The sequence below is a fragment of the Ailuropoda melanoleuca genome, chromosome 3, assembly GCF_002007445.2.
Source record: "Ailuropoda melanoleuca isolate Jingjing chromosome 3, ASM200744v2, whole genome shotgun sequence".
In the NCBI taxonomy this organism is placed as follows: domain Eukaryota; kingdom Metazoa; phylum Chordata; class Mammalia; order Carnivora; family Ursidae; genus Ailuropoda; species Ailuropoda melanoleuca.
In genome coordinates this window covers 147,277,325-147,299,679 of record NC_048220.1, presented here as the reverse complement: position 1 = coordinate 147,299,679, position 22,355 = coordinate 147,277,325, and the positions used below count along the sequence as shown (strand labels likewise).

The 22,355-nt window shown below is 59.7% G+C and overlaps 1 protein-coding gene across 3 annotated transcripts in view; it reads right to left on the bottom strand.

The window, feature by feature from the left end:
- SLC9A3 (solute carrier family 9 member A3) overlaps nt 1-22,355 on the bottom strand; it is a 45,504-nt gene that overhangs the window by 16,937 nt on the left and 6,212 nt on the right. For all 3 annotated transcript variants that reach the window (XM_034657117.1, XM_034657118.1, XM_034657116.1), the window contains exon 2: nt 277-579. In XM_034657117.1, the coding sequence (XP_034513008.1) occupies nt 277-579 (303 nt within the window). The remainder of the gene's footprint in view (nt 1-276; nt 580-22,355) is intronic.

Sequence of the window (22,355 nt, the reverse complement as noted above, 5' to 3'; positions counted from 1 at the left end):
CCACCCCGAGAACACCCCCTAGGACCTCATCCGAGGACCCCCCCCCCGAACATCCCCCAGGACCTCTCCCAAGGACTCCATCCCGAGGACCCCACCCAGGACCTTGCCCCGAGGACCCCACCCGAGGACCCCAGCCGGGACCTCATCCCCAAACTCCACCCTGAGGATCCTGCCCCAAGGATGATGTCACCCCGAGGATGACTCCACCCCGAGGATGACCTCATCCCAAGGATCCCCCGCTCCGAGGACACCCCCGTGGACGCCATGCCTGCTCACCCATCAGGCCACTGAGGAAGACGCCGTAGAGGGACAGTCCAGTGGTGGCCGCGTTCCACACGGTGCCGATGACGGCATACAGCAGGATGGTGCCCAGGTTTCCGAAGAAGAGCCGGTTGGGCATGAAGTAGCCGGCGTCCAGCACGATGGGGGGCAGCAGGTAGAAGAAGAAGACGGTGGGCGTCAGCGTGAAGGAGGCGATGTGGTCAGCTGCCCAGACGATGCCGCCCAGCACCAGGCCCAGCACGATGAGCAGCGCGCTTTCGGGGACGACGCTGGTGACCTTGTGCGACAGATGGAAGCCTGTGGGGGAGGGGCAGAGGGTGGTCAGTGTGCTGGGACCCCTCTGAGCCGGGCAGCTGCCGGTGGGAGTGGGCTGGTCCAGGGCTACTGCAGGCCGCTCCCTTCTGGGAACGCAGAGGGTGCTCAGGCAGACGGGGCTGGTGGGCTGTACTGGTGATGCTGGGACCCACCTCCTGGGCTCCCTCTGCTCACACCCGGGAGGGGCCGAGCCCGCCACCTCTCTGTGGACACACAGGCCAGCGGCCTGGGAGGGGCTGTCCTGGCTCACAGGACAGACATCTGGGTCTGGTCCCACTCACGCGGTCCTGGCTCCCAGGATAGCTGCCTCGGGGTCTCCTTGTCTCCCGCAGGGGGACTAGCCCCTCTGCTTCCACGGGCAGCCGGTGAGGCTGGTGAGGAGGTGGGTTTGGGAGCAGGTAGAGCCGCCTGTGATAGAGCCAGGCCGGAGGGGCAGCTCCAGGTCCTGAGGACAGGACGCCCGAGCTGGGTGGGCGGAGCGCAGGGCACCCGCAGCCCCCACGTGGCCCGCTCCAGCGCTCTGAGCGGGGATAGCCCCTGCATCCCTCACCCCTCCATGCCGCGTCTGGCCTAAGCTGACCCAGTGAGTCTCAAGGTGCTGGCGCCCTGCTAGAAGCCCCGCTGCTTGGATCGGCCTTGGAGGGACCGTCCCCACTTCCTGGCCCTCTGCAGGTCACAGCTCCCCAGGAACAGTGCCTTCTGAGGCCAGGGTCTCAGGGCTCCCCCACAGGCACTGGCTTCACTGCCCCTATTCGAGCTTGCAGGGGTGGGGAGCAGTGGGCCCCAGCATCCCCCTGCTGACAGCTGGTCCCCTGGGGTGAGGGAGGCAGCCTCACAGAACTATCGGGGCCCATTTCTCCTGTTAAGCCTGACTTCAAAACAGTTGGAATGTTGACCGGACAGGCTGGCTCCCGTGGCCTCAGCCATGTTCCAGATAACTCTCTTTCATTCACTGAGGCTCTCTTTATTGAGAGGACTTCCTGGAAATTCAGAGGACAGCTGTCTTCTGAGGTGCCAAGACCTCAGCTCTGTGCCAAGCAGGCTGCCCCTGCTGACCCCGTCCCGTCTTGGGGGGCTGGAGTGCCCAGGGGGGCTGGCCTTCTGGGCCCGGGGTGGGGGTTCTGGTGCCACCCACCCTTCCCACCAGGTTGCCTGCCCCGAGCCCGGCTCTCCCTCCCTGGCCGGTTTGATGACGGGGTCATCATGGGGGTCAGATGCTGGCTCTGGGGGAGACTCCCGAGGCACAGTCCCTCCCTCCTGTGTGGCCCCCCAAGTCTGGCTGAGCAGCAGGTGCACACACGGGCCCTTCTCGGTGCACTGCGGTGTCACCGACCAGCTTGGTCACCGTGCCCTGGGAAGGACCGGGTCTCCGCTTGTGGGGGCAGAACTGGCTAATGCTTCTGGGATCTGAGCATCTGTGGGGGGTTCCTGCCCCCCACACGCCCTGAAGGCTCTCTGGCTCTCCTGTACCCTCACACACTGCTCAGGTGAAGGCAGCATCCCTGCTCCCCTGCAGCAGAGGCCCGCAGAGGAAGAGGCCCGCAGAGGGAGAGGCCCGCAGAGGGAGGCCAGCACCTTGACATTGCCGCGTGACTGACGCTTACCAAACCATGCAGGGGCACGTGTGACAAAGGGCACAAGGTGGTGGCTGCCCAGAATGACGTCGGGCAGGTTCCCTGGAAACCCTCGGGGCCGCCCCAGCTGGTCAGCAGGAAAACATCCGGAGGGTTTGACCTCACTGGGGTGTCCAGGCTCACGTCTGCCTGAAGGGTGCTCTCTCGGAGCCTGGGAGGGGCACCGGTGGGCAGGACGGTGCACGCTCCCGAGACTGCACACCCCAGACCTGGCTCCGCGCACACACGACCGGGCCCGAAAGCCCGGTCCTCGGCAGCACGTGGCGCCCCCGATGCGGGCTCACGGGGCTGGCGGCCGGCGAGGCTGTGGCAGTGCCCTCCAGCGCCCCGGACCTGCGGTGGTGGGGCTCCCCGTGCTTTGGGAAGACAGGGGGCAGCGCCCGAAGCCCTTGCAGGTCTGGGCCCTGCCGCAGACACCAGGCTCCACGGTTCGGCATTCTACCTGCAGACCCCACCACGCTGCTGTCACAGAGAGGGCTGGGGTACGTGTCCCCTCCATCCGGAGCCTCCCTGTTCGTTTGCTGATGTCCAGAGACGGCTGGGTTTATAATTCCCTCTGTCCCAGTGGGCTTGCTGCCCAGGAGTGGTGTTAACAAAGCCCCTGGTCCCTGCCCAGAGTCGCAGTCCTGCAGGTGGGGCCCGCTTGGGGTCATGCTCAGCTCTTGCCTGCATCTCTGTCCTTGGCAGGGCTGCTGGCAGGGGTGCCTTTCTCTGGGGTGGGCTCCATGCCCTCTCCTGGCCCCATGACTCCCGGTGAGCCCCAGGTCATGGGGGGCTCCCTCTATGGCCCACCAAGCTGCTGCTTTCTATAAGGTGGGCCCCCTGGCAAGGCTGCAGGAGGGTCACACTTGTGACAAGCTCCTGGATGCTCCTCTCGCCTTTTGAGGGTCATGACACTGCCTCTCCAGGGATGGCCTTCGAGCAGCAGGCACCGGTGTGCGTGGTGCCTGCTGGGGTGTGGGCTGGGCCTCTCTGAGGACGGAATCCATGCTGTGTCCTTGTGAGCTCTGAGCACCACAGTAGGGGTCAGGCTTGGGGGCACCAAACGACCTCTGAACTCTAGAAAGTCCCCTTGCCCAGGTTTTGGCCCCGGAACTGGCTTCAGGTCGTTGCTGAGTATTTAGCCTTTAGCCACAATGTCTGCCCAAGTCAGAGATTCACACGGGATCCTGGTTTGGTCAGTTTGCCGCTGATGCCAAGGACCTGGCTTATCTTTAACAGGAGGACCCTGTGTGGACACCGCAGGCCAGGCCTCAGGAGGGTCCCTGTGTGGCAGCCCGTTACCGTAAAATCTTATGAGTCTGGAAAACGGGTGTGTGAGGGACAAGCTGGCCTCAGACTTGGTGTTTGGCTCAAAAGTAAAAATCCACGGAAGAGGCGACTTGAGGTGTTGACTCATCGAGAAAGAAATCCGGGCACAGCCACACTCTGGACGGACAGGCACGTCGGTCCCGTCTCTCCGTCCCGACACTGGACACGTCTCAGGAGGGTGCGTTTCTGGAGGGCTGGGAGGCATGCGCGTCTTAGTCCAGAGCTCACCTGCGACCCGACGAGCAGCGCCTGCCACAGCGGCCCCCGTGGCGGACACCCGACCTCAGGCCAGGCAGGGGAGAAGCTGTGTCTGCTGGGACATTCAGTGTAACTCTGTCCTATTCGGAGTGAGGTGTGAGCACCTTTCCTTCTCTGCGAACCGCTTGCTCCGGCATTTGCTGGCCTTCGCCGGGGGCGGGGCACGGCTGCCTGTTCACGCCCGGAGCAGCGTCCTGGCACCGAGGTAGGCTGTCCCCCTTTTAGCTTTACGCGGTGCGGACATCGGCTGTGGTAACCTTACTGATCTGTTTCACGGCTTCGGAGTTTTGTGCCTTAGAATAAGCCGTTGTACTTCCGTGTTTCCTATTACACTTTTTAACATTCCACTTAACTTGGGTTTAACCAAGGAAATATTTAAAACTAATTGTGACACTGAAGGACTTGCCCATCCGCAGAGAGAAGGTCTCCCACACAGACGTCTGCTCCCCGATTCCCTCACTTCTCTGTGCGCGCCTGGCCTTCCGGCGCGTTCTCTGCTCCCGAGCGGCTGCTTCGCATCCTCCTGCGTCTGCCTGTGTCAGCACCAGACCGCCGGCTGGTGTCCTGGGGTCACACACGCTGCTTTGGGCCGTGAGCGGGCACGGAGGAGGGAACGGAGCAGCCCTCGTTTTCCTCACCTCATCTTGACGGGCGCGTGTTCGCTTGTTTTTCCTGCCGCTGTCGGGAGGACTCTCTCACCCTTGAGAACACCCTTGCAGCAAGGACCTTGTAGCAAAGGACACTGATGTCCTTTCCCCAGCATTGGGGGTGGCCCTTCAGTCTGCGCAGGCTTCTCCCCACCTGCCCTGCGCCCAGCCGGCCCCTCGCCCTGCCTCGGCTGCTTCTCTCGTCCTGCACGGTCCTCGACCCCGGGGCAGAAGGCGGCCCTGGCAGGTACGTGCCAGGCGGCACGCACCTGCCCAGCAAGGGACACTGCCCTCCGGCTTCAGCTGCCCCCGGACGGTGTGCGGATTCTCCAGACTGTCCTGTCCCCGGCCCCCCACACCCATGGGAATCTCTCAGACCTTCCTGTCCCACCAGCCAGAGTCCCGCTCATGCTAAGCTTTCCCCTCCTGCTCTCGGTCAGTTATGTCTCAGAGCTAACACTGCGTGTTTCCCTACGAAACGCTCTTTAACCATTTCCCTGTTTATGGTCCTCCCTGGAGCGTCTAAGTGAGTTTGCGTTGACCCTTTCCTGGGATGTAAAGCTGTGGGGACTTCCCTTCTGTTTCCTGGGTCACATTTTATTCTGGTGGGGTCCTCCCCCTTCTTCTTAGGACATCAGCACAGCTGCAGGTGCTTCTCTGTCCTGTTGGCGCCCGACCTCACTTTCTCTGCATTCATGGGTGTGGGGCAATTTTCTGAGTCAGGTTTCTGTCTCATAGGGCCCATGTGTCTTTTCTTGAGCTACAGACGGGGATGGGATGTTGTCCTTGTCCTGTGGGCTGACAGCTTGGCAGTGGGCAGTGGGGAGAGCCCTCTTGGGACCCTCATTCCGGACTATCAGCTGGTGTCAGGTGGGCAGCTTGCTCCCAGCCGGAGCTGTTCCTTCCAGGCTTTGCACATATCTGCCACCCAGCCCCATCAGGAGGGAAGGTGACAGTGTTGAGTGGCTGGGGTCTCTGGTTGATGGGAATTCTTCACGAGCAGGTCCGGCCAGCCAGAGACTGGTCAGGCCCACAGGCAGCTCTCCCCATCAGCCGTGACCCTTCCAGATGGCAGCTGCGTTGTAATGAGCTGATTAAATGGAAGACTTGATGGATTCTAAGTGGCAATTTGCTGGTGGTTCCGCCATTAAGTGTATAATGGGCATTTTAGGAGCCGGTGAGCCGAGTTCCTGCTGGAGGTGCCCTGTGGCGTCTGGCTCCTGTCGCTGGCCGGAAACCTGGATGGACACCAGCTCCCAGGTAGGGCAAGTCACCGTGGACAGACCCTTCCTTCCCGTGGTTGGTGCACATCATCAGGTCACTGTGGAAGTCACCGGCGCGGGGCGGAGGCCACGGATCTCCATCCACAGCCCGCGACCCTGCCTCTGCTGCAATCCCGCTGGGAAGGGGGAGGGTGGGGGAGCAGGGACCGAGAGGCAGGCGACTCACCACTGGCCCCGTCACCAGAACCCCCAGTACCTCGGTCCACGCTGCAGGGGCCGTGTGCTCAGGTGGGCTTGGCCACCAGGGCTCCAACGGTGGGTGGAAAGATCCCGATTCCCTCCCAACCCTTGTTGGCTTCACCTCCAAAGACAGAAGGACCTGAGCAGCAGCCCAGAGCGCCTCCTTGGGACCCACAGCTCTGGGGCCGCCACATCTGGCCTGTCCCAGAGCCTGAGCCACGAACACAGAGAAAGGCCATGTGCCATGAGGGTGGCCATGACCTTGGGGAGCAATTAGGTGGTGCAGCCTTCCACATCAAAATTCCACTGCATTGGCTGGGGAGAAGCCAAACCCTGTAGGCTGGAAGGGCAGAGGGTGTCTGGGCCTTTGAGGGGCCACGGGCTTTCCCTGTGCGCTCGCCAGGGGAGAGGGTAGCCAGTGGCCCAGCACGTACACCAACCGTGCAGTGTGGACGCCAGCCCAGCTGTGGCAGAACAGCCACGGGGACAAAGCTGCAGGAACACAGCAGCTCCCCGCACACCTGAGGCACAGCTCCAGCCCAGCAAATATTTGAGGTGCTCGTGCAGGCACGGCCCGTGGCACACACTCCCGGGACACACAAGACAGGGCCACAAGGACAGCGGAGGACAAGTGCGCGGAGAAAGCCCAGACCACGGGGCCGGGGTCGGGGGTGGAGTGGGGTCCTGGGCTCCCCCACCTGCCGTGGCCAGTGCCTTCCAGCAAGGGCACGTTAATCAAGTGACTTCCAAACCCCCAGGTAGCGGACTGCTGCGGCCGGGAGAGTTACAGCTAATTAAGCACAAATGCCCGGCTGCAGGGTGGTAACGACGGGGGAACACACGCTTTTCCTTGTAATTACAAACCCTCGGACTGGCGTGAAAGGTCAGCAGGCGCCAGCCTGCCCGCCAGCCGCTTCTGGAGCAGGCCCGGACCGAGCAGTGCCGGGGGCTTGGGAAGGTCATTGCTGACGGGTGTCACGCCCCCTCTGGACGCAGCTGGACACCCGGGGTCAGGCCCTACGTGGCCACCGCCTCCAAGGATCTCCCAACAAAATTCAGCTGAGTCCACGCAAAGGCAGCAGCACAGTAAACCCTTTGGTTTTACTTTAACATGTACGAGCTGTGGAAACTTAAACGCTGCTTGACAAAGTAACCAGACCGAGCAGTGGCAACCTTCCCAGAGAGAAAGGGAAGCCCTCGGGCCCTGGGGCGTACACAGGGGACCCAGTCCACTTAGGAGCCCAAGCAGGTCAGGATCGGACCTGAAATGTCACACACTCAGGCACGCAGACACACAGACGCGCACAGACACACAGACAGACGCGCACAGACACACAGACGCACACAGACACACAGACGCACACAGATACACAGACACACAGACGCACAGACGCACACAGACACACAGATGCACACAGACATGCAGACACACACATAGACACGCACACAGACACGCAGACACACACACACAGACACACAGAACCACAGACACGCACACGGATGTACACGCAGACACACAAACACACACACAGACACACAGACACACACATAGACACACACACACAAACACATAGACACAGACATGCAGACACACAAACACACACACAGACACAGACACAACACACACAGACACACAGACACACACACGCACAGACACACAGACACACACATAGACACACACACACAAACAGACACAGACATGCAGACACACAAACACACACACAGACACAGACACACAGACACAGACACACACATAGACACACACACACAGACACAGACACACACACAGACACAAACACACACAGACACACACACATGCACACAGACGCACAGACACACACACAGACACAGACACAGATGCACAGACACACACACAAACACACAGACACACACATGCACACAGACACACAGGTGCACAGACACAGACACACAGACGTGCACACAAACACACAGACACACACAGACACACACACAGACACACACACACATGCACACACATGCACAGATGCACAGATGCACAAACGCACAGACACACAAACACAGACACACACACGCACACACAGACACACAGACGCGCAGACACACAGACACACACACAAACACATAGACACACATGCACACAGATGCACAGATGCACAAACGCACAGACACACAGACACACACACATGCACACAGATGCACAGATGCACAAATGCACAGACACACAGACACACAAACACACACAGACACACACACAGATGCGCAGACACACAGACACACACACACACACATGCACACAGACACACACACACACACACAGACACACACACGGACACACAGACACACGGGCGCACAGACACAGACACACACACAGACGCACAGACACACACACACGCACAGACACACAGACACACACAGACACACACACATGCACACAGACGCACAAACACACACACAGACACACACAGATGCACAGACACACGGACGCACAGACACAGACACACATGCACACAGACGCACAGACACACACACATGCACACACACAGACGTGCACACAGACGCGCAGACACACAGACACACATGCACACACACACACACAGACGCGCAGACACACACACAGACACACACACAGACACACAGACACACACACACAAGCACGCCTGCACGTGCGTCCCCAGCACTAACTCTACACGCAAGTGTGGGGCCCTCCAGCGCTTTCTCAGGATGGGGCGGCCCTGAGCCCCCGTGAGGAGGGGAGCGGACCTCTCAGTCTGACCCCCGCGTCACCTCACGAGGCACCGAGGGGGGAGCTACAGCGAACGTGCCAGCTGCCAAGCCCGGGGCAGGAGCCAAAGAGACTAGAGTGTCCTCAGGCATTTCCTAGCTGACCCCACGCCTCCTGCCGGCAAAGGTGTCGCGGATGCGTGCTCAGTTCCTATGGGACGAGCCAGCCCGGCCTCTCCCTGGGGCACCTGCTTCCGGGACCCGAGCGGAGCTTCGAGAGCAGTGGGGCCCTTTCAGGACTGGCCCCTCTGCTCGCAAACCACAAAACACTTTAAAGATTGCAGGCTTATAAAACTCTAGCGAACTTTCTCAAATTTTTAATTAAAAAATGAAAATTGTTAATAGCGTCCTAGGAAGCATCAGACTCTTCAACGCTGAGCCGTCGTGAACAAGGGAAGTGAGGACAGAAGGAAGGCTGGGCCCAGGCCAGCTTCAAGCTGGAGAGAGACCGAGAGCAGCACTTTGACTTAAAACAAAAGCCCCATCCTGGGTTCAGGGGTGTCCACCCCAGAGGCCGTCCCTCGTAGGGCCGTCCCGCCACGCGGCAGGTGCTGTGATAATCGCACGTGGAACTGTGCACACTCGTAATAACCAGCAGTGAGTGTTGTCGAGCGAACCCATGAACGGGCGTCCAGGCGGACAGCGTGCCAGAGCTGGGCAAGTGCCAGCCGGCCGTCCACGCCCGCGTCCTTCTCCCTGGGCGCTCTGCCCTCCTTCTCAACCCTCCTGTGCCAGGCTGCTTCCAAAGTGCTCTGAGTATAAAGGGTCACACACTTGAAGCTTTGCTTTCTTAGGACTTCACGGTTGACTCTAACTTAAATAAAGGTTTGAGAGCAGGGTCTATGACAATTACAACTGTGGGGCCAGACACTGTGGGGTAGACCCATTGTACCAACTCTCCCCGGCAACAACCACCTAACACAGTAGGGAGACGGAAAGAGACACCGGAGGGCTCTAGACCTCAAAGGAAGGGGCAGCAACAGGCCAGTGCTCTGTTTTCTTTTTTGCGTTTGTTTTTCTGACTTCCCTGTTCTTTATGGCTTTTCCCCGAAGATAGGCCCCAGGCAGGGTCGTGCGGAGCAGTGAGAACTCAGATAGAAAGCTGTGGTCTTACTGGATCGAGAGAGCGGAGGACAGGGATGGGAATGGCTGCAGGAGCTGGGCAGTGAGAGGCCAAAGCCCACATTCTGTGCATGAACGCTTTCCAAATTCCCGGCTGATCCTTGAATTACACACGAGAGAGACAGGTCCCAAGCACCTGTCACCACAGGGGAGACATCTTTGGAGTTTCGGTCCATTCCTGGTCAAATGGGAGCCCAGCAAGAGCCACCACAAAGATCTGTGCTCTCCAGAGGAACACAGCACAATACAGTCTCTACAACGCAGAAGCCCCAGGGTCCCGCAACAATCCAGGATTACCAGGTATATGAAGAAACAGGAAATGCGACCCATAGATCAACCGAGATCTCGAGGTGATCCAGATGTTGGATTTAGCAGACAAGGGTTTAAAAAGAGCTGCTGTAACTATGCTGTAGGATGTAAAGGAAAACATGCTTGTCATGAATTAAAAAATGGTAAATCTCAGTAGCAGAAAAGAACAGGAGTTGGCAAACTTTTTCTCTAAGAGGCAGATAGCAAATTGTTTAGGCTTGGGGGCCACCCGGTCTGCCGGGCCCAGTCTCGGCTTTGCCGCCGCGTGGCGAGAAGTCTCAACATGTGGCAATGGTTGGGCACAGCTGTGCTTCGAGGAAACTTTATCTACAGAAACCTGTGGCCAGCCCATGGGCTGTAGTCTGCTGATCACCGACCAAATGAATATTCTAGAATTGTAGAGTTCAATATCTGAAATAAGAAATTCAGTAGATAGATAGGCTTAACAGCAGAGAGGGATGAGAGAAGAGATCGTGAACTTGAAGTCACATTGGTGGAAACGGTCCCACCTGAGGAACAAAGATAAAAAAGATAAAAAGTGAGCAGACCATCAGTGGTCAGTGGGACAGTGTTGAAAGGTCCAATATGTGTGTAAATGGAGTCCCAGAAGTGAGGAGAGGGAGGGTGCGGTGAAAAAAAATATGAAAAAGTCATGGCCCCAAATGTCCCCAATTTGGTGAAAGACATAAATTTGTAGATTTGAGAAGTCCTTCAGATTGGATTTCTATTTCATTTTAATTTCTATTGATCCATCTTCAAGTGAGGTTGGAGCAGGTCTGAGAAGACCTGAGGGTCCAGGGCAAGTAAGTGTGGGTGGGGGAGGGGACTAGAAGCTGCAGGTCAGAGGTGAGGTGGGGAGAGCCGCGGGAGGGGCTGGGGCCAGGCCCGGACCTCAGAGGACGGAGGGCAGCAGCCTGAGCAGAGCCACAGGAGTCAAGCTGACTGCTGAGCGCACTGCCCACGGGCATGGCTGCTGAAGGAAGCTGGTGGTCGGCTCGCTGAGACCCACGTAACAAAGAGACTCCTTGAACTCCAGCTGCGACACGCACAGGAGCCAAAGGAGTGAAGGTGGCAGGAAAGGTGTCCACACCAGAATCACATGATCCCAGAGCCCTTCCTCTGCTCAGGATATGGAAAGGGCCTCAGAACGGCACAGACACAGTGAGGAGGGACCTGGGGCCAGGACCCTGGAAGCTAGAAGAAGCAGAAAAGGCATCCTTCTCCAGAGTTTTCAGTTAACCTTGACCTGACGGTTGGCTGGAGCTTTGGAGACTGACCCTCATGAGCAAATCCACTGGAAAATCCACGGAAGCAAAGATACAGATGCTTCACTCTGGGGTGGGGCCGGGGGGCAGTGAGGGGCCCTGGAAAGGCCACAAGGATTCTGTGAACAGATTCTCTGTAGGGGAGCAAGTTTAGATCTTAGTGACCTTTACACCTTCATGTGAAAATTCCAGCAAGGCCATTTTCTCTGAGGACATCTTTTGTGCAGATAACGTGTGGGCAAGGTCCCAAGGAGCCGTAAACCAAGCCTGTGCCCACTCATGCGGCTGCTGTGGTGCTGCGGTCACCGCTATCAGGGCGTTCCTAGCGCCGGCCCCCGAAGCCAGGACTTTGTCATGGGCCACTGCCCGGAAGCAGAGCAGCAGGAAATGATGGGGACTATTGACTTTTGATACTGACGCAGCGTTGTAGGAGAGTGAAGGGCTCCCCAAGGTGGGAAGACCACAGGACAGCAGCCAGCCTGAGGGCCCGGCACCGACACCAGGTCTTGAGAAAAGCTGGACTGACGGACATGGGCAGATGGCGCAGCTGAGACACCCCTCACCGACATGGCTCTTGTACCCCCAACCTCCCATCATTGGCCCCAAATCCAGGAGGGTCAGTGGCGAGGGCACGGCCTGCTGGGTGACCTGGCTGGGAGCTGCCCCCAAGCCCTCCCCCTCACGTCAGCCTGCGTGCTGGGGGTCCCCCGGTGGAGCGGCACCTCCAAGGCGTCTGTTCCCAGGGACCTTAGCAACATATTATTATTTTATCCCTCTGGACTTCATTTCCTTGTGGTAAAATGACAGTCAAAACTTTCTGGGATGTTGTAAAGTGAAAATCAGATTCTCGCAGGAAGGTGGATTGAGTGCTTTTTCCTCAGGCCCAATGAAAACAGAAGGGAGAGATGTCACTTATTTTCTATATTTTCAGTTCTCTGGTCGGGCCAACAGGAAGGAGGGATATGAGGGTACTGGATGCCGGTACCTGGGGGTCTGCACTCCCCAGGTGGCCGTGGCACCCTGCTCCCACGCACGTGGGCCCAGGTCTGCTGCTGGGCTGTCTCGGGCACGGACCCATGGCTGAAGCACGGAAGCAAGTGAGGAAAGGCTGGAGGGTAAGCCTCGAATGTCACCATCTGCACCCACAAACGAAGGGTTGCACCCTCGATGAGAAAAACACATCCAGAGGTTTAAAACCTTGTTTCAAACATGAGAGCAGAAGTACTCAGCAGAGGAGGTGAAAGATGAAGAGCTCTCAGAAGGGACAGGAAGAAGACATAGACACCAAACTCAGGAGGGAACCCTAAAGGGAGGAGAACAAAGGCACAGGGATGTTTGGAAGGAGCGGGCAGCAGGGCCACGGCCACACTGGCTCACAACTGCAAACACCCCTCGAGCTCATGTTCCCAGGGATGGAATCAGATCTGCCCCAAAGCACACCATTATGAACGGCCAGGAGGAGGGCGGGAAGAGAGGACAGAGAGCCCGCACGAAGAGTGGGGCAGGGGGCAGGAGTCCATGGCCTCGACACTGACTCTGGAGGGACCCGGAGTGCTGCCTCCCTCCTTGGAAGGGAGGTGACCTCCAGGTGTGTCCAGGGGCGGTCAGGCTGCTCCCGATGTTTGGCTGTCACCCGCCCCCTGCACAACCAGTACCCGAAAGTAACAAGGGAAAAGGCACATTTGGCAGGGAATGATCCCACCATACCGAGGTGCTCCCCAAGACAGAAGCCATGGGATTCAGGGAGGAGGTGCCCGGCGTGGGGGAGAGGAGGAGAGAGGAACTGAAGCTGGGCTCCACAGACAGCAGGAGTCTCGGCACTTGCTCACCTGTTCTGCCCAGCAGCCTGCTGGGAGTTTGGGGCAGAGTCATTTAAATACATGGAAAACTATGCCAACAGGAACAGTCACTAACTTCAGGTGAAACAAAAGGCTGTACTGCAAATGGAAAAATGGTCCCACGTGATCTCATGGCTACAGAGACAGTTCGTGTGGTCATAATGTACAGCACTGAAATTTGGGTGGAAAATGCCAGAATTTAGCACGCATGTGGTGGCAGGGCAAGCTTTCCATGTCATCTCCTTTGGCTAGAGCCCCACAGCTGGCAAGCTCACATCACCACTCCTTCCCGCCTTGCACACCCACGTGTATGGTCCTGGACAAGATAGCCCCACGTATGTCAGCAAAGCCAGGAGCACAGGGCGAGCGTACTGGCCTTGCTGCACAGGGAGGGGCAGGAGCTGGGCTGTTGCTGGGTGATGTGATCCTGTGCACAGAACATCCCAATGAATGAGGATAGCAAGGCTTCAGGATATACAAAGTCAGTCACTTTCCTATAAACCAGTAATGAAGGCATGGAATTTGAAATTTAAACCAGAATGCCATTTACATCAGCACCAAAAACAAACAAACAAAACCCCTTAGGTATGAACCTAACACAATATGTACAGGACCTACATGGGGAGAATTTCTAACCTTGGATGAAGACCTCAACAAAGACCTCTGTAAATGGACAGATATTCTACAGACACGGGTAGGAAGAACTCGACCGGGTCAAGCTGTTAGCTCTTTCTGGCATGATCCGTGGACACAATAAAAATGCCATATTTTATCATATGGAGAGGCAGGAGACCCCGAGCAGCCCACACGGCATCGAGGGAGAGCCAAGCACAGGACTGACACTTCCCGCCTTGAAGACTCGTCTAAAAGCACACTAACAGAGTCAGTGTGGTGTTGGTGAAAGAACAGACGAATAGAGGAGTGCGACAGGGCAGAGCGCGCAGAAACAGACCCACAGAAGTACAGGCACTGATCTCTGACGAAGGAGCAGAGACCGTCTCTTCAGCAAGGGGTGCCGGAACAGCGGGGCGTGCACGTGCGGAGAGTGGATCTGGACACAGACCTTGCCGCCTTCACCATAACGGACTCAAAACGCATCACAGACCTCTGTGTAAAATGCCACGCTCTCAATGTCCTAGAAGACAGAGTAAGAGGAGACCTAGGTGACCCTGGGTTTGGCGGTGATGTTTAGATGTGTGAGCATGCATGACTGTGAGTTGTGTGACAAGCACGAGCGGGCGTGGGTGTGAGCACGTGTGACTGTGAGTTGTGTGACAGCACGAACGGGTGTGGGTGTGAGCAAGTGTGACTGTGAGTTGTGTGACAAGCACGAGCGGGCATGGGTGTGTGCGTTCCTGTGAGTGTGTGAGCAAGCATGAGCAGGTGTGGGTGTGAGTTGTGTGAGCAAGCACGAGTGGGTGTGGGTGTGAGCACGTGTGACTGTGAGTTGTGTGAGCAAGCACGAGCGGGCATGTGACTGAGTTGTGTGAGCAAGCAGGAACGGGCGTGGGTGTGAGCACGTGTGACTGTGAGTTGTGTGAGCAAGCACGAGCGGGCGTGGGTGTGAGTGTGCGTGGGCAGGGGAAGCACCGCTTCAGGAACCAGTGGCTGGAGGCTCAGCAGCGGCAAAGCGGGTGCTGTGTGTGGCGCACGTGGTCGTGCACCTCAGGCCACCCGCTGGTCGGAGTCAGAGCCGGAGTTGGAGACGCCCGCCTCGGTCGGTGGAGAACGGACTGCGCCTCCGTGGGGGTCAGTGAGAGCTTCTCTGAGGGAGAAGTCCGCCTGCAGCCCAGCAGCCACGCACCCCTGTGAGATGTGGGTACGGACACGGTGCACGCCACAGGCCCCTGGACACACCACCCATCCCCCCGCCCGGTCCCCCCCTGCTGGGGCGGAGGCTCCCCAGAAACAGCCTGACATGTGTCCATCCCAGGACAGGGCTCCACGGGAGGTGACAAGGTCTCCGTGGATGCTGTGGCCCGCGTGCCCGTGAGGGCATGCACATGCCTCCATCATGGCACCCACGTACATCCTCCGTGGGCCCCGGTGTGGCCCAGCCGTGCGGCTCCAGGTCAGGCTGCCTGCAGAACACAGACCCTCCCTTGCTTCCTTTGATGAAGGCACAGAGCACATTACAAGGAAGGAGTACCTTATTTCTGGAAAAGCAGACAATTCATCTTAACTTCCCACCGTTAGGCATTGGGGCCTGGCTCTGTGGATTTAAGCTGAAAACAGCTAAATGTGGCCCCGTGGGCTGGTGCGGGTGGCCGGGCTAGAGATGATGGCCCCAGCTCTCCGCCAGGGCTGCCTGCTCTCATATGCCTCTCCCTCTGCAGGCAGCCGCCCCCAGGACAGCTGGCCTCCTTCCCGCTCCTCTCCTGGGAATGGACACGACCACGCTAGAGATCCTGCTGGGCTCCGTGGCGGCCACAGGCCGCGAGTGCCGCTCAGGGTTGCAAGGACAAGGGTGTGCTCAGCAGCATGCCAGCACCTGGCTCGGGAAGGCACTCTGCTCTGCCACGCGACACGGACTTCCCGGCCATGTTCAGCTCACGGACACTTCAATTAACCTTCAGATCCTGAGAAAACCAGGATTCTAAGCAGAAAGCTAGCGGGAGGTACCCCAGGGTCAGGTGCCCCTGAGGGCAAGGTGGGGCCTCAGGGGAGGGGGAGGTGCAGAGACACAGCCCCTTCGTCCCCACCCCCTGTGCCACTGCAGGATGCCACTGTGGGGGTTGGGGGTGGGAAGAGGGTCCCAGAGCACTGGGCCTGGGGGTCAGCTTTCCCCACCCTGAGCTGGAGGTCAGGGGTTGGAGTGGCTTCTCTGGTCTGGGGAGGAGAGCCCGTCCTTGTGTCCCGGCAGCTAGCCACGCGTGCCCATCCCGCCTCTGCCAGTGCCTCCCATGGGGGGCACCTCAGGTGAACCAGAGCGGGTGTCGGGCCACAAGATGCTCCTCTCAGGCTTTGGGGACCCGAAATACAGGGTGCAGGGCACGGCTCATGCTGGCCCGGGGCTGAGGGCACCTCAGCCATCGGAATGTTCTCGGCATTATTGAGTTAATGAGTAAAGGGTTTTGACAACAGAGGCTGTAATCTCAACACCCGGGGCCTTCCCAGAAACTTAAACCTTCTCCAGTTATCCCCTGCAAGGTAAGCTCTAGGGGGGAAGGTGCCTGGGAAAGGGCTGAGCTTGGCCGGCCACACACCAGCAGAGGGTGACAGTGCCCTGGCCCACACCCGCACCCCTGGGCCCTGCTCTGTTGGCTCACCGTGTTTTTTAAATGGTAGTCGGATAACCCCCACCCCAATCCTAGCAGCCCTGTGCTGGAGAAGACCAGAAACACCAGCCGCAGGGCAGGAAGCAGCAAGGAATCAAGGAAGAAAAGGTAAACTAGAGGCCAGGTCTGAGGCACTCCAGTGCGCGGCCAACAGCCCAGTCACAGGGCGGTCCTCCCAGGCCTGGCCAAGCGCACGAGATGCCCCCTCCAGCTGAGGCTCAGTGGGTAAAAGTCAGCACCCACCAGGACGAGGCCACAGAATCGTTCCTGCCCAAGGACAGATGAAGAGCAGAGGGCTGGAGGAGCCAGCGTGCGGGAGCAGGGCTGCTGAGTCCCACTGTCACTGGGCACAGAGGGACACGGGTCCCCTGAGCTGGGGGTGGTCCTGGCTCCTCACTCTCCTCCTTTGATACAGGCAGCTGTACGTGCAGGAGTGTCTGGGCATGGCGGTTTCTGCACAACCATCGTTAGCGGACCTATTACTATGACCGGGTACCACACAGGGTCATCCCCACATCCCCAAACGGCCACCGGGCACCTCTGAAGCAAACTACATGCACTTGTGCACCTGTTTATGTCCACCCTTGCAGCCACAGCCGAGGGAGATGTGGGTGCAGGCCACGTCCCTGCTGCGGGGGCCAGGGCATTGGAGGGGAGAGCCGCTAGCCCACAGCAAGGCCGCCACACATGCCTCAGATGCGGCACCAGACCCGGCAGGAGCCCCAGCGCGGGAGGCCCTGAAGTCGCATGTGGACGTGTGACGTGGCCAACCTCCAGAAGCGTGGCTGGGCAGTGGCTGCTCAGGGATGGTGAGCACCACCTCCTTCCTGCTTCCCGCCCCGGACATCCTCGAGCGTGGTTCCTGGCACCAGCCTTGCCCCCAGAAGGTCTGACTCCTGGAGTTGGCTGAGCTTGACCGAGCGCCACGGGTCTCACCAGGCTCCTCAGCCGCCCGAGAGACCGAGGCGAGAGACTCGCCCACTCCAGGCTACGCAGGGGCTGGTCCCCATCTGGATCCTCAGCTAAAGGGGCAGGATGAAGGCTCTGCTGCTGCAGGACATGGGGAGGGCAGCAGCTCCCACGCACATGCCGGTCACACTCGCTCGGTTGCTCACTTACACTTTCTGGGAATCTGGCCTCTCGGTGGGCCTCTGTGCAGTGGCAGAGGGGGCGGGGGCCGCCTGGCCCTGGAGTTGAGCACACAGCTGGGGCCTGCTCTGGGGGCCTGCCTGGGGGCCGGCTGGCTTCTCAAGCCGGAAAGGCCTCTGCGACCCCACTGCACAGCTCTCTGTGGGCCACCTCCAACGGGATGGTCAGGAGGTGGCTTCAGCTCCCTCCCTCACCCCCAGGCTCTTCCTCAGCCCACTCCCCTGGGAGCCCAGCTGCTCCTCTTGGGGCTGGGCAGGGAGCCCCCCTTGAGACACTGTGTCCAGGGCTTGACAGCCAGTGTGGACACACTCCCTTGGATCTGTGTGTGTTTGGGGGGGGGTGACGATAACTCGATCATTCGCCCCATGTCCCCTGAGCACCTGCCTGTCTGTCCGCTCCTCCCTGAGCCTCCATAGGGGGCGCTGGTGCTACGGAGGCTCGCAGGGGAACCTCAGGACCCCAGGAGGCAACAGGCCAGGAGCCCATAGCTGCGTGGGGAACAGACTGCAGATCTTCAGCCACAGGCTGCAGCACCCTCACACCTCCGAGGAGCCTGCACACGGGGCCGCGCATGCACGCGCACCTGCACGTGGACATGAGGCACTGGGCGCACGTGGGGTCCTCCTCCTGTGGCACTGCCCTGTTCGGGCCCACATCTAGCTAGCAGGCTGAAGGTGACCTGCACCGAGTACGTGAGGGCTACGATCTAAGGGGGACCCAGGTCCACTGCACCCAACAGCCAGGGCCTGTTGAATCCGAGAAGAAACAGATCCCCAGGGGCTGGTGGCCTTCTGCCCTGTTGCTCCAAGGCTGTCAGAAACAAGCATTTCCAACTTCCCATTCTGCCTTTGCAAGAAGAAACCCTTCCCAGCTGAGAATTCACAAGCCGTTGGACTTTAGCATGATAGCTCGGCAGGTGGTGAATTCACTGAGGCTTCCTGATTCACCCAGGAAAGGGAAAAACAGGACCCAACCCTCCCCCACGCAGCCCTGCACCCTTCCTCCCTGAGCACTGGGCTCTCCCTGCCCCCAGGGGCTGGAGGTCCTGGCGGGGGGCTCGCAGGATGACTCCCAGAGCTGACAAGTCTGTGCCAGAAGCAGAGTGTTCCACTGGGTGAGGGGAGCCTGGGAAGGGACTTGGCTCAACCCCCCACCTGAAAAGTCCACACCTGCCGGCAGGCCCCCAGCCTCAATCATGGGCCCTAGCCGCCTGCCATTGCAGCCCGGTGGCCCTGATCCCCACTGGGGCCCCCTGGGCTGGTGCCTCCACTTGGACCACCTCCCCCCAGCCCCTCTCACTCTGGCTGGCCACCTCCCTTCCTGTGTGGCTCATCTCAACTGTGCCCCAGATGGGAAGTCTACACCCCAGCTACAGTCTGACTCCTGAGCCTGGACTCTGACCCCCTGTGTCCAGCAAACCATGGGGCTCTTAATTCCTTCTAGAACCGATGAATGAACACCTGGATTGTAGATGTGGACTTGAGGCACAGCCAGCTCCAAGGAAGGCCAGTGTGAGGCCGAGGTCCAGGCCAGACCCCTGACCTGACTGGGGCGTTGCATGACCTCGAGAGTGGCCAGCACAATCAGCCATCGTCAGCCGAGTGGGTGGCGTGTGAAGGGCCGGCAGGGCTGGCAGAGCAGGGGCTCCGGGTGGAGGGGGCACCGCGTGCACTCAGCCTCTCGGCCCCTCACAGGCCTACCAGTCCTGTGCCCTCTGGGACGCTGGAGGCACAGGGGCCACACCATATGGCCTGGCGAGGCCCTTCAGTACTCAGATGTCTTGTCTGATAGACACTCAGAGGGGAGGCGTTCAGTCTTTGACCTTAACTCTGGTCAGACCCTAGAGCACATATGCACTGGTCTCTGGCTTGTCTGTTCTGAACACGTTTGAGGAAGAACTTTATACCGTGAGGGGGATTGTGCCAGCATCCCAACGCCCCTGGGGAAGGCTCAGCTCACAGGGTGACAGGTCTGAGCTGCCCTCATTCTCCCTGGAGTCTTGTCTCTCAGGGGAGCCGCGCACACCTCCCCCCAGAAGCCTTCATGGCCCCTCTTCCCTGTGACACATGGGACTGGTTGCCTTGCGGGCCCCTCTGACCTCCCCTCCCCTCCGCCAGCAGATTCCCCCCAGCTGCTCCTCAGACCCACCCACACACGCCCACCTCAGGGTCTTTGCTCTGGCTGTTCCACTCCCACACTTTCCCCTCACCCACAGGGCTCATCCCCTCCGTCCCTCAGTTGTTTTCACTACAGTACATAGCGCCAAGTATCCCGTGGCACTATCTCTCTGTCTGACCCCCCGGAACCTGCACTTGTCCCGTGGCACCTGTGTTCTGTGGCACTATACTTGTCCCGTGGTGCCTGCATCGCGTGGCACCTGCACTTGTCCTGTGGCACTTGTGTCCCGTGGCCCAGAGCAGCATTTGGGGCTGGGTGGCACTGACGTTTGGGACATATCTCATCTATCTGCCCCCCCCCCGGAACCTGTACTTGTCCCGTGGCACCTGCAACCCGTGGCACCAGCACTTGTCCCGTGGAGCCTGCATCCCGTGGCACCTGCATTTGTCCCATGGCACCTGCGTCCCACAGCCCACAGCAGCATTCGAGGCTGGGTGGCACTGACATTTGTGAAGTGAGCACTGAACTGGGGAGCACTCCCCCAGCAGCCAGAGAGACAACTGCTTAAACTCAGGAGCTGGGAGACTGCATTAATCAAGTAAATCAACCTGCTGCCAGCAGTGGGCCCTGTGCCGATGGTATCGACCCACCTAGAACCCAAGTCGCAGGCTTGGCACAGGCGTGTGTGGGCCGGCAGCCATGGGGTGGGCGCCCGCGTCCCTGGAGCCTGTGAGCTGTGACCCAGTGGACTCGTGGTGTCCTGTTCCAGGAGGCACTACTGGGGATGACTCGGCCGCAGGTTCCAGCTGGTGGCGGAGCGTGCTTTAGGCCAGACTTGGCGGGGGTGAGCACAGCTTCTCCCGGGGACCTGGCCCGCCCAGGTGAGTGCCACGTGGGGTGAGGTGCTCCCCACCCTTAGCCCCGACGCACCCTGGATGCTCTGGGCCGATGCCGGTCTTGCTCGTCCCCGGTCCGCCCCCCACTGAGGGTGTTGTCTGCGGGCGCGGCGCTCCCAGGAGGCTGTGTGGCAGCTCAGGGAAAGAATTCAGGTAAGGAGTCTCTTCTCGGGCCCAGAGCCTGCAGGGTCTGGATGAAGCTAACAGACGGAGGAGCTGGCCTTGAGGGCTGTGCTCAGTCTCCCACCCACCCATCCATGCAGAGCAGCGAGAGCAGTGCTGGGCAGGCCGGGTGCCAGGCATGGGGGCACCAGGCACCAGATACAGGCCCTGCCTTCACTGTGCTGACCTAGTTGAAGCCATGGACTCGGGTCCTCGGGAGCGGGGGTGGGCTTGTATGACGGGGTAGAGTCTAGGGAAGCCACACAGGCCGGGGCCGCAGCCAGCGTGGGTGGGAGCCCACCATGCACCCACGGGGCTGTCCTACTCCCCTGTCCCAACGGCTCTTGGGCCTCTGTTGCCCCACCAGCCCCTCGGCCACCTCCCCTCACTAATGGTGTACCTGCCCCCAGTCCCACAGGCTCTGCAGGCAGCGCCACTGCGGCACCTGGGCTCACTCAGCACCCCTTCTCCCCTGGCCTGAGCAGAGACAGGAGACAGAAGACAAAGGTATGAAGGAGAGATAGGGAAGGGGGTGGGAGATAAGTAAGGTCAGGAAGGAGGGCTGGGAGGCAGGAGAGGAGCGAAGGTGCACGCACAGGGTGGGGGCAGAGACCCACCCAGTGAAGCACCCAAACTGCCTCAGAGGTCTCGTTGGTGCAGAGAACAGGGACCCCAGCTGCGCCCCCACGGCCCAAGCAGGAAACCGCCCAGTCCGGGCTCCAGAGTGCAGACAGGTTGGGCAAGCGGGCTCAGCTAGAGCCAATCACCCAAGACCTGGAGGCTCAGACCCAGTGCCTGGCAGCGGCCAGCTGCTGGCCTTGGAGCCGGGGGCCCTGTGCTCCCGGGAAGAGGCCCGTCCCAGTACCCAGCCAGGCAGAGGCCAAGGAGACCTTCTCCGAGGGAAGCCGCGAGCGCGTGCCGAGGGAGGGCAGACTGTGGAGGAGAGACCTTGGTCAGTCCCGTCCCTCGTTCGCTGAGTTCCACCCCCTCAGCTGCACAGGTCCAGGCAAAACTCGCTGCTGGGGGAGATGCATGGCCGGGAACCCTAACTTCAGACACACCCAAGCTTCAGACCCCGGCTCAGGGGCCTGGCAGGTGTGGCAGGAAAACTTTCCTCCAACCCAGAGGGACACAGAGGAACCTGCAGCCCCTTCCTCGTGGGGCAAGACCTGGGCGCGGGGGGAGGGGCAGTATCCTGACACGTCTGCCGAGAAATAACGTGTGGGGCTGAACGCAGGCCAGGTCAGGAGGGCAAAGAGACAGGTCTCAGGCGACGGCGGTCACAGAGCACTGTGTGTTCCCCCGAGAGGCTGACCTGGGTCCAGACCCCGCACTGGGGCTGGGAGCCTTGGGAATAACACGGAGACTCTCTACTTACAGGAAGTTGGCCCAGGCAAAGCCTCCCCGGGGAGTCCCTTCCATGAGCCGGCAGGACTGGAGGCTATCAGCACTTCCCAACCTTTGCCCCTCTTTCCTTGGGATATTTCAGTGTGATTCCTTAGCTCCAAATGCCTGTGGATTGTTTCACAGCCTGTGACTACGTCC